The 19,711-nt window shown below is 39.4% G+C and overlaps 1 protein-coding gene across 1 annotated transcript in view; it reads left to right on the plus strand.

Annotated features, from left to right (window-relative positions):
* Window positions 1–19,711, plus strand: part of GUCY2F (guanylate cyclase 2F, retinal) — a gene marked incomplete at both ends in the record, with an annotated part of 147,016 nt that overhangs the window by 126,581 nt on the left and 724 nt on the right. The window contains 4 exon segments of the mRNA XM_081043007.1: window positions 546–576; window positions 579–719; window positions 11,526–11,624; window positions 14,564–14,658. Of these exon segments, the coding sequence (XP_080899133.1) occupies window positions 546–576; window positions 579–719; window positions 11,526–11,624; window positions 14,564–14,658 (366 nt within the window).

The following is a 19,711-nucleotide window of genomic DNA, read 5'->3' on the forward strand; positions in this document are numbered from 1 at the left end:
CCCAATGGCACCGCAAAACGAACTTTCTCATATTAGCAAGGCAAAACAGAAGGAATGAACTCTTCCACCTTCCTTTCCATTTTCCTACACTTGCCTTAAGGCTGCCCTAGCTCATTCACCTGAAATCACCTAGAGAAATGTTTTGTTGGGGGAGCACCATGTGCACCTTTGCATGGAGTGCTCCCCATGGACATCCACAGACAGTCCCAGAAAGAAATCTCTCCTTTTCCTTCTCCTAGTAGTTTCTTGGAGCCTAATATTTCTCTACGACCGGCCAGGAGCCTGCAAAGTAGCTGCACTTCTTTTAGAATCTATGGGTGTGGGACCTAGATGTAAGTCTTTTTAAAATAAAGTTCCTGACGTGATTCTAATGTGCAGCCAGGCCTGTGACCACTGAAAATCTCTCTCTGTCTTCCCCACTTTACAAGAAGAAGAACACTTGGCTGCCATCATACCTTTTAAACTCTGTGACACACACACACACACACACACATAACACACAGGGAAATTATTTGCTTGCTAATTATATTTCCCCCAATTCCTAGGTAGAGACTATCAGAGATGCTTACATGGTGGCCTCGGCCTCCAAAAGAGGAATGGCAGTTCGCATGCAGCTGAGATTGCAAACATGTCCCGAGATATCCTGAGCTCTGTGGGTACCTTCAACATGTGGCACATGCCAGAGGTGCCAGTCCAGATTCAAATAGGCCTGCATGCAGGTAACAATGACCATCTAAACAAGAGATGACATTCCTGAGCTTCTCAAGGGAAGACTAGAAAAGGGGGAAGAGGGTAGCTCTTCCTTGTTTATTGGCAACTGGATTATCCATGTGCCTAGTACTGCATAATTCTTTTAAGCCTAGTCCAGTTTACTCTCTTCCCAGTGGACAGCAGTCCTTGTTCAAAGTACCAAGCACTTTCAGTCCACCTTTCTTGTTAAAGCCAACATTTCCATATTTGACTATGACACAAGAGCACTATGCATATGTTGTATGTAGGACAATTGATTCAATTAGTTCAAATTTCCACTCCTCAGGTATTTCTCTCTCACATTCCTCCCCAATTGCTTGAATATCTTCAGGAACTCTCTTTCACTGAATGCTTTCCATCTACCTTCTCACATTCACAGGTGTCTTGACAGACACCTCACTTGTTGTCACAGATATCTCACCTACTAGCCCTTCTTGCTCCCCTCTCCACTCACCTCATCTTTATAATTGCTTTGCTATTCTAGGCTCCTTTTGTTCCCCCATCCTTTTGATCCCTTTCTTACCAAATATCTAAAAAGAGCAATTGACACTCACTGTGCCATTTCTTCAGTATCCACTCCCTCTTTAGTCCCTTGGCAATCTGGCTTCAGCCCTCACTTCTTTTCCCAGTCTTAGTCTGCCCTTATCTCTACAGCATTTGGTATTCCTGACAACCCTCCCTAAAATTTCCCTCTGTTGGCTTTTCTGACATGCTCCTCATTCACTGAATGCTTCTTCTACATTTGCTCTCCTAGCAATCACTGCTCTCTGACTGTGGCTCTCTCACATTTTCTATGAAGCTCTGAGTTGTCTCCTTGCTTTCTGCAAATACTGAACTCTAAATTTCTCAGCCTACTCCAACCTGGCTTTCATTTTCTATCATTGTCTGATATTCTCTTTGGTCTCTACTTATTCCTTAGATATTGATATTTTCCAGGGTTCTGTCCTTCATTCACTGTTTTTCTCTCCTTACATATTCTACTTGGTGATTTCATTCACGTGTATGGTTTAACTACTGCTGGTATGCTGATGACTTCCTACTCCACAAATCAGCGTCTTCCTCCTTAGGCTTCAGCCTTGTATATCAAACTTGCCACTGACATTTCCACCTAAATGTTCCACATGGACATCAGACTGAATCCATCCAAAACAGAATGCTTTTCTTTTCTTTTTTTTTTTTTGAGGAAGTTTTCTTTTTCTTTTTTTTTTAATTAATTTTATTGGGGTGACAATTGTTAGTAAATTTACATAGATTTCAGGTGTACAATTCTGTATTACATCGTCTATAAATCCCATTGTGTGATCACCACCCAGAGTCAGTTCTCCTTCCATCACCATATATTTGATCCCCTTTACCCTCATCACCCACCCCCCACCCCCTTACCCTCTGGTAACCACTAAATTATTGTCTGTGTCTATGAGTTTTTGTTTCTCATTTGTTTGTCATGTTCTTTAGTTGTTTTTGGTTTATATACCACATATCAGTGAATTCATATAGTTCTCTGCTTTTTCTATCTGACTTATTTCGCTTAGCATTATACTCTCAAGATCCAACCATGTTGTCAAAAATGGTCCTATTTCATATTTCCTTACCACCGAATAGTATTCCATTGTGTATATATACCACAACTTCTTTATCAATTCATCTATCGAAGGGCATTTTTGTTGTTTCCATGTCTTGGCCACCGTAAACAAAGCTGCAATGAACATTGGAGCACACGTGTTTTTATATACAAATGATTTCAAATTCTTTTGGTAGATACCCAAGAGAGGGATTGCTGGGTCATATGGTAATTCTATTTGTAATTTTTTGAGGAACCTCCACACTGCTTTCCATAGCGGCTGCACCAGTCTGCATTCCCACCAACAGTGTATGAGGGTTCCTTTTTCTCCACAGCCTCTTCAAAACTTGTTACTATTTGTCTTGATGATAGCCATTCTATCTGGGGTGAGGTGATATCTCACTGTGGTTTTTATTTACATTTCTCTGATGATTAGCAATGTTGAGCATTTTTTCATATGTCTATTTGCCATTTGTATATCCTCTTTGGAGAAATGTCTCTTCAGGTCCTCTGTCCATTTTTCAATTGGGTTGTTTGTTTTTTTGTTGTTGAGTTTCATGTGTTCCTTGTATATTTTGGATATTAGACCCTTTATCGGAAGAACTGTTGGCAAAAATCTTCTCCCATTGAGTCGGTTGCCAGTTTATTTTGTCGATGGTTTCTTTTGCTGTGCAGAAACTTTTAAGTTTCATATAGTCCCATTTGTTTATTTTAGCTTTTACTTCCATTGCTTTTGGAGTCAAATTCATAAAATGCTCTTTGAAACCAAGGTCCATAAGTTTAGTACCTATGTTTTCTTCAATGCAGTTTATTGTCTCTGGTCTTATGCTTAAGTCTTTGATCCATTCTGAATTAACTTTGGTACATGGTGACAGATAACAGTCCAGTTTCATTCTTTTGCACGTGGCTATCCAATTCTGCCAGCACCATTTATTGAAGAGGCTGTGTTTCCTCCATTGTATGTTTTTAGCTTCTTTATCAAAAATTGTCTGTCCATATTTATGTGGTTTTATTTCTGGGTTCTCAATTCTATTCCATTGGTCTATGTGTCTGTTTTTCTGCTAATACCATGCTGTTTTGATTATTGTAGCCCTGTAGTACAAGCTAAAGTCAGGCAGTGTGATACCTCCAGCAGTGTTCTTTTTTCTTAAGGTTGCTTTGGCTATTCGGGGTCTTTTGTGTTTCCAAACAAATCTGATGATTTTTTGTTCTATTTCTTTAAAAAATGCCATTGGTATTTTGATGGGGATTGCATTAAATCTGTATATGGCTTTGGGTAGTATGGCCATTTTAACTATGTTGATTCTTCCAATCCATGAGCATGGAATATCTTTCCATTTCTTTGTGTCTCCTTCAATTTCTTTCAAAAATGTCTTACAGTTTTAAGCATATAAATCCTTCACATCCTTAGTTAAGTTTATTCCTAGGTATTTTATTCTTTTTGCTGCAATTGCAAAGGGAATTGTTTTCTGTATTTGTTTTTCTGAGATTTCATTGTTAGTATACAGGAATGCAATGGACTTTTGTACGTTGATTTTGTAGCCAGCAACTTTACTGTATTCATTGATTGTTTCTAACAGCTTTTTGGTGGAGTCCTTAGGGTTTTTTATATATATAGCATCATGTCATTTGCAACGAGTGATATTTTAACTTCTTCATCCCCAATTTGGATGCCTTTTATTTCTTTCTCTTGCCTGATTGCTCTGGGAAAGACTTCCAACACCATGTTGAAAAGCAGAGGTAATAGGGGACAGCCCTGTCGTGTTCCTGAACGTAGAGCAAAGGGCTTCAGTTTTTCACCATTAATTATGAGATTAGCTGAGGGCTTGTCATAGATGGCCTTTATTATGTTAAGGTATTTTCCTTGTATACCTATTTTGTTAAATGTTTTAATCATAAATCGATGTTGTATCTTGTCAAATGCTTTTTCTGCATCAACTGATAGAATCATATGATTTTTGTCCTTTATTTTGTTTATGTGACGTATCACATTGATGGATTTGCGGATGTTGAACCTTCCTTGTGCCCCGGGGATGAACACCACTTGGTAGTGATGAATAATCTTTTTAATGCTTTGTTGTATTCTATTTGCTAGAATTTTGTGTAAGATTTTTGCATCAGTATTCATCAGATATTGGTCTTTAGTTTTCTGTACTTGTGTTGTCCTTACCAGATTTTGGTATCTGGGTAATGTTGGCCTTATAAAAATAGTTAGGGAGTACTGTCTTTTATTCAATTTTTTGGAAGAGTTTGATCAGGATTGGTATTCGATCCTCTTTGAAGGTTTGGTAGAATTCACTAGTGAAGCCTTCTGGTTCTGGACTTTTGCTGTTCAGAAGGCTTTGGATGACTGATTCAATTTCATTACTGTTGATCGTTCTGTTTAGATTTTCCAGTTCTTCATGGTTCAACCTTGGAAGGCTATGTGCTTTTAAGAACTTGTCCATTTCTTCTAGGATATTGAATTTGGTGGCATATACTCCTTCATAGTATTCTTGTATGATCCTTTGTATTTCTGTGGTGTCCTTGATAACTTCCCTTCTTCATTTCTGATTTTGTTAATTAGTGTCTTCTCTCTTTTTATCTTAGTAAGTCTAGCCAAGGGTTTGTCAATTTTGTTAATCTTTCCAAAGGACCAGCTCTTTGTCACATTATTTTTTTCTATTGTCTTTTTGTTCTCTATTTCATTTAGTTCTGTTCTGATTTTTGTTATTTCTTTTCTTCTGCTGACCTTGGGTTTCACTTGTTCTTCTTTTTCTAGTTCTTTGACCTGTAACATGAGGTGATTTATTTGGGATTTTTCTTGTTTCTTGAGATAGGCCTGTAATGATATAAATTTCCCTCTTAAAACTGTTTTCACTGCATCCCAAAAATTTTGGTAGGATGTATTTTCATTGTCATTTGTGTCTATGTATCTTCTGATCTCTCCTCTAAATTCTTCTTTGACGCAGTCGTTCTTTAACAGTATATTGTTTAATCTCCATGTATTTGTGTTTTTTTCTGCTTTCTTTTTGCAGTTGATTTCCAATTTCAAAGCCTTGTGATCAGATAATATGCTTGGTATGATTTCAATCTTCTTAAATTTGCTGAGGCTGATTTTATGTCCCAATATACAGTCTATCTTTGAGAATGTTCCTTGTACACTCGAAAAGAATGTATAGTCTGATGTTTTAGGATGAAGTGCTCTATATATGTCAATTATGTCCATTTCATCTAATGTGTCATTTAGGGCTGTTATTTCGTTATTTATTTTCTGTTTGGATGATCCGTCCATGGCTGTCAATGATGTATGTAAGTCCACTAGTATAATTGTGTTTGGTTTAAATTCTCCCTTTAGTTCTGTTATTAGTTGCTTGGTATATTTCGGTGCTCCTTGACAAGGGGCATAAATATTGATGACTGTTATGTCTTCTTGTTGTATATTTCCCTTTACCATTATGAAATGTCCATGTTTGTCTGTTATTACCTTTTTCACCCTGAAGTCTGTTTCATCTGATAGCATTATGTCTACACCTGATTTTCTCTGGGTACCATTTGCTTGGTGTGTCAATTTCCACTCTTTCACTTTGAGTGTATGCTTGTCCTTGAAGCTTAGATGTGTCTCTTGGAGACAGCATATGGTTGGGTTTAGTTTTTTGATCCAATCTGCTACTCTAGCCTTTTTATTGGTGTGTTCAGTACATTTACACTTAGGGTGATTATTGATATGTGAGGATTTCCTGTCATTCTATCTTTAGTTTTCAGGTAAGGCTGTGTCTCCATAGTTTCATTGCCTTTTTGTTGTTGTCTGTTATTTTTGTGTGATGGTATTCTATGTTGTTCCGTCTGTTTCTTCTTTTATTATAGTATGTATTTCAGTTCTAGGTTTTTATCTTGTGTGTGTGTGTGGTTACCCTTAAGTTTATGTAAAAGAAAGTTTGATATTTAGAGTATTCCATTTTCTTCAGGACGCTTACTTTCTCCATTCCCATATTCCATTTCAGTCTTTTACTCTCCCCCCTTTTATGTTTTAGTTGCCACAAATTGTCCCTGTTGATGGTGGTCTAATAGCCTCCTTCAATATTTCTTGTAGTGCAGGTCGTGTATTAGAAAATTCCCTCAGCTTTTGTATGTCTGGGAAGGTCTTTATGCCTCCTTCATATCTAAAGGATATCTTTGCTGGATATTTTTTTTTTCCTGGCTCATAATTTCTCTCTTTCAATAGTTTGAATATTTGGTTCCACTCCCTCCTGGCTTGTAGAGTTTCTTGTAAAATCTGATCATAATCTAATGGGCTTTCCTTTGTAGTTTACCGTCTTCTATTCCCTGGCTGCCTTGAAGATTTTTTCTTTGTCGTTGATTTGAGACTGCTTCAAAACAATGGGCCTTGGAGAATGCCTGTTCGGATTGAGGTAATTAGGTGTTCTATTTGCTTCTTGGATTCGAGGATCCAGTTCTGTCCACAAGTTTGGGAAGTTCTCATCAACAATTTTTTGAATATACTCTCTGTTCCCTTCTCTCTTCCTTCTCCTTCTGGTATGCCCATTATTCTTATATTGCTCTTTCTGATGGAGTCAGAAAGTTCTTGTTGAGTTCTTCATTTCTTTTAAGTCTCAAGTCTCTTCTTCCATCTGTGAAATTTCCTGGTTTCTATCTTCGATGTCACTGATTCTTTCCTCCATCTGGTCAACTCTGCTACCTAAATTGGTTATTTCATTCTCTCACTGCAGCCTTTTTCCCCCTCTCACACGGCAGTGCTATGTTTTCTCTGCACTATTCCAGCTTCCCACACAATTGGGAGATTCCCTGGGAGATGGGCTTTTTCTCTGTTAGTAGTTCACCTGGCTCACAGTGTGCAGTGCACTTGTGGGTATGTGGAGAGCTTTTAAAGTCCCAAAGCTCTTCCTGCACCAGATTCAGAGTCTGTATGTTTCAGCAGTTCTGTTTACTTCTGCAGGTATTTGCCCAGATATGTGGTGCCAGGGGAGGGTTTTGTTGTGAGAGGTGGCCCAGAGCAATGGCAGCGACCACCACCACAGCTGGTCGTGCTTCCACAGCTCCCTCCCCTTTGCTGGAACAAGTTGGGCTGAAAATTTGTGTCTGCATTACACAGTTCTGAGAACAGCAAACATTCTGCTCTTTTGATCTGACACTGCTACTGTTTTGCTTCTAGCACTGGGCAGGTGGGTGAGGGGCGAGCTTTGGAAGGGTGCGGGTGGGTGGCTAGTTTCAGTGCCTAAAGCTTCCGTTTTCTGCTAGCAGTGAGTGGTTAAACCACCCTTTTCAGCGTTCTTCCCTCAGTTTTTGCTACGAGGTCTCTGCCATGAACATTGGTTTTCAGCTGTTTTATATGCAGTCCCCTCAGCCCTATTGGCCATAAGCAGTGTCCTAGCAGTCCCAGTTGTTCTCCCTCCTGCAGCTGTGGTAGTTCTGGGATGCAGCAATCTCAGAGCACTGAGCTAGGTCTACATCTTGTGCTCTTGCGTCCCTGTGTCCACACTTGTCCTTTCCCTCCTACCTGGCTTGCACAATTTGCCTCCCTTTAGGTATTTTCTGTAGTGTGCCTCTTTGTCTTGCCTTTCTGCTGTGCAGCGAGTCTTTTGTGGAGGTATAGTTGTTCAATTTGTTGTGAATTCTAGGGGAGATTTTAAGAGGCTCACCTCACACTGCCATTTTTATGACCAACTCAGAATTATTTTCTTCCCAGCTGAACTTTCTCTTCTTTCTGTATTTATTGTCTTATTTCAATCAGTGGTATCATCATTAACTCCTCATTGCAGATGGTCTTGGGAGTCATTCTCCTTGACTCCTATCTCACCCCAACCTTCACCATTCAACCAATTACTAAGTCTTGAACATTTTATCTCTTAAAAATTTCTTCAATTTGTCTTGTCTCTTATTGGCTCTCACCACTCAAGGTTAAGTCACCAGCATCTCTTGCCTGGATCACTATAATAGCATCTTTTTGTTTCCACTCTTACTTCTGTCTATCCATCCTTCTCATAATCATTAGTATAATCTACACTTGTTTATCTATCCTTCCATTACACTATAATAAACTCTTTGATAGATGGCTAGAACTGTATTTTCCTCATATTTGTATCTTGAACACTTAGCACATAGTAAGTGTTTGGTATTTTTTCTTTAAAGCTTTAAAGAAAAGCTTTCATCTCTGATTTATACTTCAGTTTCACATCTTCAACTCCCTTTAGCACATCTATTCTTGCCTGATTCACCATTACTTCCAATTTTATTTGTCTAAAACTTCATCTTTTCCCAAAAACCAGCATAACTTGAAAAGCACTTGCCAATTTCCTTATGGTTGTCAATCAGACAACCAACGAGTCTGTTGGTTCTCCTTTCATAATGTCTCTCTTTTTTCAACCACCCCCTACCATCATCACCTCATTGCCATTACTCACAATGTTATAATTCAATTACTGCAACAGCTACCTAGCAGGTTTACCTGGTTATACTGTCTACCCTTTCAATGCATTCTATACACTGATATGAGAAAAAAAAGATATGATTATTTTCATCACAATTTTCTGCTCAAAATTTTCTGGTTGTTCAAGGTCCTCCATCTTGTACAACTCAATATCCATCCTTGCCTTCAGTTTCTCCCCAGCCACCTGAACTATGCAGACTGCTTTCTCTATGAACTCCCCAAAATTCCATGCTCAGTCCCAACCACAAACCTCTTGACTCATGTCCCTTTCCTCCTATTCAAATCCTGCCCAGCCATCCAGAGCCAAATCAAATTCTACCTTCTTCATTGGTCTCTTCTTGACTGAATCAGGTCCTAATAAGCAACCTCCCCCATTTTTTAAAGTATTGTAGCTCTTCTGCCTATAGCATTTATCTTGCATCGATCATACAATGTCTTGGGTTGCTGGTTAATTGCTTCCTGTTTGGTAGTCTCTTTCTTCAATTAGACTACAAACTCCTGGAGAAATGAGACCATATGTTACATTTCTTTTTTATGCCCCTTGGTGCCTAGCTCAGTGCTCAATGAATGCTTCTGAATAGGTAAGAAATGAATTAAAATGAGAAATATAAGTTATGTAGTTCTTATTTTTATTTTTAAAAATTAAAGTCCAGAAAGAGCTTTTTGAAGCAAAAACACTAATTACTTTCTCTGACTTATGAAGCATCAAAAAGATCATACTGAACAATTTTAGCATAGAAACAGAAGAGAGACCAGAAAGGTGAAGGAGGAGAGCTTCCTAGATATTCCTGAACTAGGTTTTCAGTATAGCTGCAGAAGTTTTTTAAAGTAATATCTACTCTATGAACACCTAAGATGGCCATATTAAAACGTGTGAATAAAAACCATTCTAAGTGCAAATAGAAACTATTCTTGGATTATCTATATATGCACCATGACAATTAAGTTTGTGAACTCATCCTAGAAAAAGTACTACATAATATCTCATAGCTGAATATCACTATAGTCACCTTCAAATTACTTGCCTTGGGAAGCTAGGCACTGAAACCAGTGCCTAGTACACCCTTCAGAGCAATTTTGGAACTCTTTTTCTGGAATGGCCATCAGAGCTGTGGTCATATTACCCTTGATGTCCTGAATGTCATCAAAAGGTTTTCCTTTTAATATTTCTTTTATCTTTGGGTAAGAAAGAAGTCATTGGGGGTCAGATCAGGTGAGTAGGTAGGGTGTTCCAATACTGTTATTTGTTTACTGGCTAAAAACTCCCTCACAAACAGTGCCGTGTGAGCTGGTGCATTGTTGTGATGCAAGAGCCATGAACTGTTGGTGAAGAGTTTAAGTGGTCTAACTTTTCCATGCAGCCTTTTCAGCACTTCCAAATGGTAAACTTGGTTAACTGTTTGTCTAGTGTGGGTACAAATTCATAATGAATAATCGCTTTGATATCAAAAAAGGTTAGCAACATCGTTTTAACTCTTGATTTGGACTGAGGGAAATTTTTTGGTCGTGGAGAATTGGCTACTTCCATTGTGCATTTTGACGCTTTGTTTCAGAGTTATATTGGTACACCCATGTTTCATCACCAGTGATAACATGGTGCAAGATCTCGTCTTACCTCTTCAAAAGGCCTTGGCAAACTTTGATTCTGCTTTGCTTTTGTTTATTGGTGAGCTCCTTTGGAACCATCTTTGCACCTTTCTCATGCCAAGATTTTCAGTTAACATTTTCCTAACTGTTTCTCTATCAATGTTTACTTGGTCTGCTATGCTTCTCACAGTCATCCAACAATATTGTCGCAGAATTCCACAAGTTTTTGCAATGTTTTCATCAGTTCTGTTCATTACTAGCCACCCTGACCTTTCTTCACCATTGACGTGTTCTCTTCCATCAGAAAAACGTTTAATCCATTTGTACACTGCTGTTTTCTTCACACCCAAAAGGCCGAGAAGCGATACACTGCTGTTTTCTTCATGGCATTATCCCCATAAATTTGGGCTAACATGTCTCTGGTTTCACTTCCACTCTTGCCAAATTTAACAAGAAATTTAATGTTTGTTCATTGTTCTACTTCAAGCTCAGACATTCTCATGATGGCACACAAAAACATGCAACAACAATAATGAATGCCACTCAGCAAGACACCACCACAAGTCATCATGAACACAGTTGTGGGACCCTGATATACCAAGTTTATGATACCTTACTGAGCTGTTTGTACAATGCTGCCAAAATAAGCGCATGGTGGCAAGTTCGCAAAGTTAAGTATCCGACCTCATATACTTCTCTTCCATTCCACTAACACAAATGATTGAAAATCAACTCTACTTCTTTTAAGATTTTCCAGCTGTCTTAGCAATGATTCTCTTGATAGACTCAGTTTGGGAGACAGATAGCCCTATGACACTCCTCCTTCCAACCCAAAGGCACAAGAAAGCATCACATTTTTTCCTTGTAAAGAACGTGTTTGGATTCTGAGTCCTTGCCCAGGCTTTTCTGGTTTGGTTTTGATGTTTATTTGTCCCTGTTGACAGATATAAGCATCTTGGGTATAACTATTGCTTAGAACAAAAGTATAAATCAGAAGGGTGATCACGTCTGCATCATTATAAACTTGCTTTCTCGTAGGGCAAAGAGTTTATTACTCATTATAAGACTTCAGATTCCCAGATCTGTTTGGTGGCAACTTTATTCTTTTAGGCAGCTACATCCCTTCCTTTGGCAGTGCTCTTCTATTAGTATTGGTTGCATTCCTGTTGACTGCAATCCCAACTGCTTGTTACTCCAGAGGACCTGTTGTTGCTGAAGTAGTAGGCCTCACTATGCCCAGATACTGCTTGTTCGGAGGCACTGTGAACACAGCTTCTCGCATGGAATCAACAGGGTTACATGAGTATCTATACCAGGATGGATGGTATAGTTGGTATTTCCCAACTACTGTTGGGAAAGTGATTCTTCCTGAAGAGAGGGGAAAGAAAGCAGGGTACTTGATGTTTAAATGTTTTAAAGAAAAATAAATTATAATTTGAGAAGATTAAGGAGGTTTAACACGTAGTTTTTTTGGTCTCTAATGGCAAACCAGTAGAGGGTGATGTTGGATTGAACATGTACCTTTTTTGTTCTAGAAATAAAGCTGTAGCTAAGTGACAATGAAACAGCCAGTATTTGATCAAAACAACTTAAAAAACCCTTTGGGTAAAGGAAAAAATTGGCCAGCCTGGTGGGTTTGGGGGAGTCATGTTGAAAAAAGAAATAGGTAAGGAACTGACATTTTTAGTTTTTCAACTAGTTTGTGGAGACATACCCAGAACCAGCTGCCTCCTAGCCAGCTGCTGTTTGCTGTTGTAGTCCTCTTTTTGAGTTAGTTAGGACCCCAGGAGTACTGGCTTTGTCAAATAGCCTCCTAAAATTAAGCCAGCAATAATCTCTCAATCTAAGGAGCTTGGGATTCAATAATTAATTCCAACTTGCGTATAATACTCTTAGCTTTGACCAAAACATCCACGGTATCAATGATACCACTTCTTTCTCCCTTCTTTGAGAAGAAAACTGTACAAACCGTTATGACACTTGTCTGTTGCCTACAACTCTTTCTTGGTTATGTACTATCACTACTGAGGCAATGTCAGAATCACAATGTGCCTTTCTTTACCAATATCATGGTTGAGCAAAGAGATTTGTTCGTGCCAGTACAGGAAAAGCATAGAGAACAACAATAGGTTCTATGTATAGTTTTCATGCTTTTTATATAAACAAACAAACAAACAAACAAACAAACACTTAAGCCCTTAGTACCTCTGGCTCTGGCAGTTACTAAGCAAGACAGATGATTCCAAAATTTTATCAACATACACAAACTAGTCCCTGATGATATGGTGGCCTATATCATAGTGGGTGGTGCCCTGTCTGACCCCACTCCTCATCACTCATGTGCAGAAACAGGCTTGCACAATGGGTCCAGTCTTAGTCAATCTAGCCTATGCAGCCATGATTAAGGAGGCAGCATAGAACTTAGAAATTGTTGTCAGAATAAATTTTATGACATCTGGGAAAGTCTTCCAACTCTACAGACATGGCTGAGACAATGGACGTAGTCATCCAGGAACCTCTGCAAGCATATAATTTTGCTCTTGAAGTGCAACTCAAGATGAAGTGAAATTGATCATGGAACCGCAATGCAGATTTGGCACAGTACCCTGGAATGATGTAAGGTTGTAGAAGACTAAACTCATATTCTCGGCTGCACCAGGGAAACTCCACAAATTTCACATTGAAAATATAGAGCTGACAGCAGAAATTGAATTTTCAGATTTGGGCAGCTCTTGTCCAGTGATCAGCTAGGAAGAAGAAAATGGAGTAAATCATACACAGCAGGTATTTATTAAGCACTTGCAATGCAAGGAAGGCACTAGAAGGGATACACATGTGGTCTTTGCACTAAAGGAGCTGGTTAGTGTGCTTTTCTGGAAGCTAAAATATCACTGAAATACGGCATTAAACTCCACACCTTACTGAATGTCTGTGAAGAGGTAGCCTCTAACCTCATGTTAGATATGAGACTGGCGCATGCCATACGTCTATTAAAAAATCAATTTCATCAATACCTCCTCTTTGCCCAGTTGAATCCACTGATTCTGGAATAGAAGTGACTAGTGACCGAGCCCTGGAGTGCTCCTCCTTGCCACACAACTGGATGGTGGTTGAAATGAGCTCTGTCTTTTGAGCTGTGTGTTCCCCACCAGTAGGATTACACTACCAAAAGACTCCAGATGCTAGTGAAATGGTGCTAGGGACACATTAGATGATCACATGACTTTTAGGAATGGGACAACTTTTTCTGAGCGGATGTTCTGGGTGAGCATGAGTTAGTGAGGAAGACACCAACAACAGTATTCAGCTGTCAAAAGAAGGATAGTCATTGTGAGTAAACATAGAAGGAATTTCTTCCAGTTCTTTTCAGCCATGCCTTCTTACTTAGATTGTAATCAGCTTCTAGAGGAATGACTTTCTTGTGAGAATAAGAAAGCATGTGTGAGAATAAGTCTTGGCCTTTTATTTAAGGCTCAACTTGAGCAAGGTCTTACTTCATAGGATGACAGTTTTCAGGAAGGCCAAGGATCCTGCCTCAGTTAATAAATAACTGTTCTTCACCAAAGAATTGCACTTAGTTTCCAACAAAATTTTCAGTTGTAGTTCCCCATGTAAAATTCTTATCCAAGGTTGAGATCATTATTTGGAAAATAATGTATTCATGTGTGTACATAGCTAGATGTAAATGTGCCCACCCAAAAGACAGCTATAAATATACAGTCGCCACAAAATGTTAACAGAGGTCTTGGGTCATTTCTCATTGATGTTTTATTTTAAGTATAGCAATATTGAAAGATAGTTGTATGGAAGTACATGGAAGACACTCTTTAGTCTCTTAAGTAGGATATGTAAACCTTGGGAGTTCAGCCCTGGCAGCAGCCTGTGAGAGAGGCTGCTTGAAGCCTCACTTCTTTCATAAGAGGTTGTGTTTCAGCAGAGAGCACAGTAGTTGTTGATGGTTTCTCCACCTCAGCCCTGGAGTTAAATTAACACCTTTCTATTACATGGCCTTTCATCAGAATAGTGTCTAGGAGTTGATAGGTGCCACAGCTATTGCTTCATTTGGGCCTGGTGATGAAGGCCCTTCTCCTCCTCTTGTGAAACCCTAACTACAGTTCTCTCTCAGGGACTTTGTTTAGGGTCTACTTTGATAAGAAGAGGAGATATTTATTACATTAATATTTTCCCGTTGATTTTCCGTGAAAAGATCCAAAGTCATGCCTCTCTTTTTTTGATAGCTTATTACATTCATGTCAGTCAGGGTGCCATGACAATTCGTCCAGCTCTGAATGAGGGCTGTGAAGTGGAGTTTCAAGGAAGGACAGAGCTCAAGATATAATGTCCATTTGTTTTGTGAGTCAAACCACTTGAACACACCTGCTTCTGGAGAGGTCATGGTCTGCTGAATGAGTTTTACATTGTATGTGAGCCTCAAAGCTATAATTTGGGCAGAATTTTCAACCCCATTTGTGGTTTCCAAAAGATCGTTCCCATTTGCCCAAGTTTTCTTCTCTTTAAAATGTGCTAACAGTGAGGAGGATTGTTAAAACTCCTCCATTTTTTTCTGACTCTTGGCTTTCCAATGATCTGCACTATTATTTACATTTTCTAACTTCCATTTGGTTTACTCTTTGGCAGTGCCAGACGTTGTTCAATAAGCTACAGTACTGGTGAGTTTGAGTTTTCTATTTGCCTGATCAGTGGGCACCCTTTTTGACTTTTCATCCCCACCATTGATCCCCTGTTTATGTCTTTCTCCAAGGATCAGGAGGAATATAGTCAGTTCCTATGAAAGAGAAACATTTTGTACCATCTTTTCTCTCTATTGGGACTATCACTTGATCTGGGATTCAGGATTAGAATAATTTTTCTTTTTCTTTTTCTTTTTTTGCCATTTCAATGGATTGTTTTCATCTTTCTCTGGATGACTCCAGGGCCTATGGCTGTCCCAGTTGTCAGAGACTCTAAATATCTGATAATCTAACTCCTTCATTTTCAGATGAAAAACCAAGGTCCAGAGAGGTGAAGTAGTTTGATGAGGATCACACAGTCAATTGATAGCAGAGGCAGGCCAAAACTCGGGAAGCCTGACTTCCCGTTCAGTACCCTTTCCATGACACCATTGTGTATGAAAATTATTTCCTCAGTGATTATTCTTGGGCAAAATAAAACCTGCTCACTGAGTAATGCAGTTTTTGTTTTTTCTTCTGTCATTGGCATGCCTTCCCCAAGTGGTGGCAATTTACATGGAAAAGGATTTCAGAAGTTAAAGGTTGGAAGGCCTGATTATAGCTGATCAATTCCTTTTCTGGCTGGTCCTAGTTTGTCTCTTCCAAAATATTTTTAATATCTCTCAGCCAATGGGATGAGTCACTTATTAGGGGATAGAGGTTCCTTTCCTATCTCTATGGAGAACTCAGTGAGATGATGGGGGTGATGATATTATTTGGGCAGTGAATCAAATCACTGAAGGCTTTTGTGATCCCAATATCATTTCTCAGTAGAGGAGGACTAAGCCAGCTTGGTTTCCTGAAGCACTTTCCTCTCTGTATTGCTGAGCACAGATTCTCTCATTTAAAAGCTGATGAGATGCCACTTTGGAAACTAAAAAGGAAAATTATGCCCCTACCTCCATGGTTTTTATTGCCCATCCCCCAATTTCCAGTCAGAAGAAATCATATCTTTGGGTGTTTCAAGTACAAAAGCAGGACTACTTCAAAAGGGCCCTTTGCAGCTTCACAGTTTCCCCCAACCCAAGGAATTTGGGAGAGTGCTGTACAGCAAGTTGGAGGAAGAGGCAGGAAGAGCCTTCCCCTAATGCCCTGTCAGGTCTTGGTTATTGGGGTGGAAGGAGCCTCCTGAGGAAGGGAGATTGAGAAGGAGATACTGGGACAGAAGAAGAGAAGGGGCCTCAGAAGAAAGGAAGGGGCAATGAGAAGGATGATAATAGGAATTAAGACCCCAAAAAAGGAAGCACGAGAAGGGGAGATCCTTTCTATCACTATCCCCCTACCTTCCTACCAGAGGGAAGGTATTGGACATTACATAGTAGGGACTGGGGGAGTTCTTGTCCATTGAGGACATGCAGTATATTACTAATAAGACCAAAACACCAGCATACTTCAGAAATTCTGATTCAACATTTCCACCACTCATCCACTTTGTGCTGCTGGAAAGCAAGAATTGCTCTAGTACATGGGTCAGAAGAACCACATATGATGGCCAGCAAGGTGTGATTTCAAAGCTAAAAGCATCCTCTCCTTCCAGCTGGCTGATGTTTGAAATTTACCATCAGAGTCTCTTCTCTTGGGCCCAAGGCTTAGATCTAGTAACAACAACACTCTTCCCCCACCACCCCCATCCCATCTCCTTCACTGGAGTGATGACACTCTAAATTGTTTCCTTCAGTGGAATCAAAAATATGGATTGGACGGGGTGAGAGAAGAGAACATAGAGAAATTGAGTAATTGGGTGGGTGGTGGGTACAAAGAAAGAGAACAAAAATGAGGAAGCTGAGGTAGCTTGGGGGAGGACTCATTTAGCGATGAGAAGCTCAGCTTCTCTGGGGAGCTGTCCCACTACCCACTCCAACCCCCTTTTGTCCTATGCCAGGAATAAATCATTTGTACTTAACTGGCCAATTCTGCTTTTTTCAGTATTTCTTTCCTAATGGCCTGGTAATAAGTCATTCTATTACTTCTTTTCTTACATGAGTCCTGTTTCAGTTACTGTTTTCCTGACAAGTTTGAAGCTCCTTGCTGAGACTTTGTATATATGTTGGCTTATCTGTTGTATTTATCAGAGCCTCTTAAGATTTACATGCTGGAAAGACTTTCACAAATTGTTGTTCTCAGCCAGTTTATGTTGTCTTTGCCAGAGGTGGACACTTTCTGACCTTATTTCTGAATTCTGGGACTACACAGTATGTTTCTCAAGCCCCTAAACAGTAGTCATATTTTATTTGTGATTTCTCTTTTCCCCCCAGCCTTTTCCACCCCTACCCCCAACCCCTAAAACACATACAAACGTGTGCATGCATATACACACACACCAGCAATTGAGCTAAGAAATCATGAGGTTGTATTGACAGAGTCCTGAAGGTCAGAAGATCTGGTCTGTATTTTTGAACCCAACAATGACTCAATGTGTGACATTGGACATGTAATTTCATCCTGTTTCTGCTTCCATTTCTCCACATAGAGGCTTATCCTGACCAGTGATTATCAGGAAGCTCATTAATCACAAGCTTTAAAATTCCTAACAGTTGCTTTTTGGCCTCTAGACCTGCCTCTTGACTCCAGTGTATTGGCAAAGCTATGTAGTGTGGAGGCAAGAGCAATAAAAATTTGGAATCTAAGATGTAAACTATACTTATTATGGTGATCATTTCACAATATATACAAATATTGAATCATTATGTTGTACACTTAACTAATAAAATGTTGCATGTCAATTATACCTCAATAAAAAAATAGCAAAATCATAGTAAAAAAAAAAGTTTAGTAGAGTTGGGTTCAAGTGCCAGCTATATCTGCTATTGACAAGTCATTTAATCTTCATGAACCTCAGTTAGTAATAAACCTATCTTCCAGAGGTTTTGTGAGGATTAATAAGACAGGAGATGCCAAGTGTCTTAAAAGTGTCAGGACCAGGGGCCAGTTAGCTCAGTTGGTTAGAGTGTGGTGCTTTTAACAACAAGGTTGCCGGTTCGATCCCTACATGAGCCACTGTGAGCTGCAGCCTCCACAACTAGATTGAAACAGCTACTTGACTTAGAGCTGATGGGTCCTGGAAAAACACACTTAAATAAATAAAAGTTGAAAAAAAAAGTGTCAGGCCAAAGTAAGATGCTATTATTTGGGTGGTGGTTTCTGGGACTGGCTAGAGATTGATATTGAGTCAAACAGTTTGCTTTGGGCCTTAGTTGTTACATACTTATTTTCCCTTTTGCCCTTCAACAAAATGTTGGAAATAAGGTGGGTAAACAGAGCTAGGATTCTACAGATTCTCTTAGATGGGCTCCAAAACCTCAGAGAGACCCTCGAGCTCCCCTGCATACTCTTTGATTTGGAAGCTTGCCTCAACCTATAACTCTCCCATCCTCTTTTGCAACCATTAGTTTTGGCATCCTGGTGTGTCCCCAGGACTCATCCAAATAATCCCAGCATCTGCAAAGCTCCTTTGGGGATTGGCATGCTGTCCTGATAGCCTCTAGATCTTGAGACAAATATTAAAATAGGACTGGGGGTTAGGGTCCTCACGTTTGACCTTCAAGAGTATGTTTTACCAAAATGAAGTCCAATAATACCTTCAGCATTCCAAGTGCTCAAAGGTTGAATGCTCTAGTTAATGGAACAGTCTGATTATCTACTGAGCAACTGCTCTGTATAAGGCACTGTACTAAGTACTGTGAGAAAAAGAAAGAACTTAGGAGGCAGAAGATTTGGGCTTGTGTTTAGAGCCCAAAACATGGTTTGATTGTTGTTTTTATATAACTACACTACGAGCTCCATAAAGACAAAGCCATCTCTGTATTCTCAGCCCTGGTACAGTGAGGGTGGCATAAATGTAAGAATGAGTGATGTGAATATATTTACAACTTGTTCATCTCTTCTGAAAACAGAGTGACCCCAAATAATCCAATTATTTGAGGTTTAGATTGAGTTGGTTGGTAGTCAATGTAGGTTGGGCTGTTGTGATATTCTTTTCCTACTTGCTTCATGAAGCGATTGCTTGTTCAGAGCCTTGAACAAAATATTTGCAAAGTGTTTAAGATTCTCCAATTAAATGTGCTAATTATTATTATAGTTGTCATTATTATTAAAGAATGAATATATGTGATGTAAAATAGATAACAATGGATTTGATATTTAAAGGGGGCAAACCTAATTGGAATTTCTAAGTTAAACAATTTAGAACTGTTCCAAATGAGATCTCCTGAAAGTAAGACCATATTTCAGATTAATGAGTTGGAAACACAACCCATTATTTTCCCCAGTCTTAGTAAACACATCTTTTTTTTTATGGATTGGAGGAAATGAGAGGATAGACAAAAGAATTAAAAGGAGGAGAGACAAACACATTGAGAGGAGCATTTATTGGAAGAAAAGGAGGACAGAGCAGAGGCAGAAAATTTGGCTCCCCAGAGGTCGTCACTAAAGCTGTGGGATGACCAGCTTGAGTTTACACTCCCTTTGTCTTCTCAGACCTATGGCTCTTGACAGCCAACTAACTGGGCTATATATGGAGGCCTCCCTGGGGTGTGTCTCAAACTGAATGCCTTGGTAGGATGAAAAGAACACTGCAGAAATGTAGACCTCTCAAAGCAGCCAGGATGCCCTGGGCTTAAAAACAAAGTTTCACAGCCCGGATTCCTTTCTGGGTTT

Source organism: Rhinolophus hipposideros, assembly GCF_964194185.1.
Source record: "Rhinolophus hipposideros genome assembly, chromosome: X".
NCBI lineage: Eukaryota > Metazoa > Chordata > Mammalia > Chiroptera > Rhinolophidae > Rhinolophus > Rhinolophus hipposideros.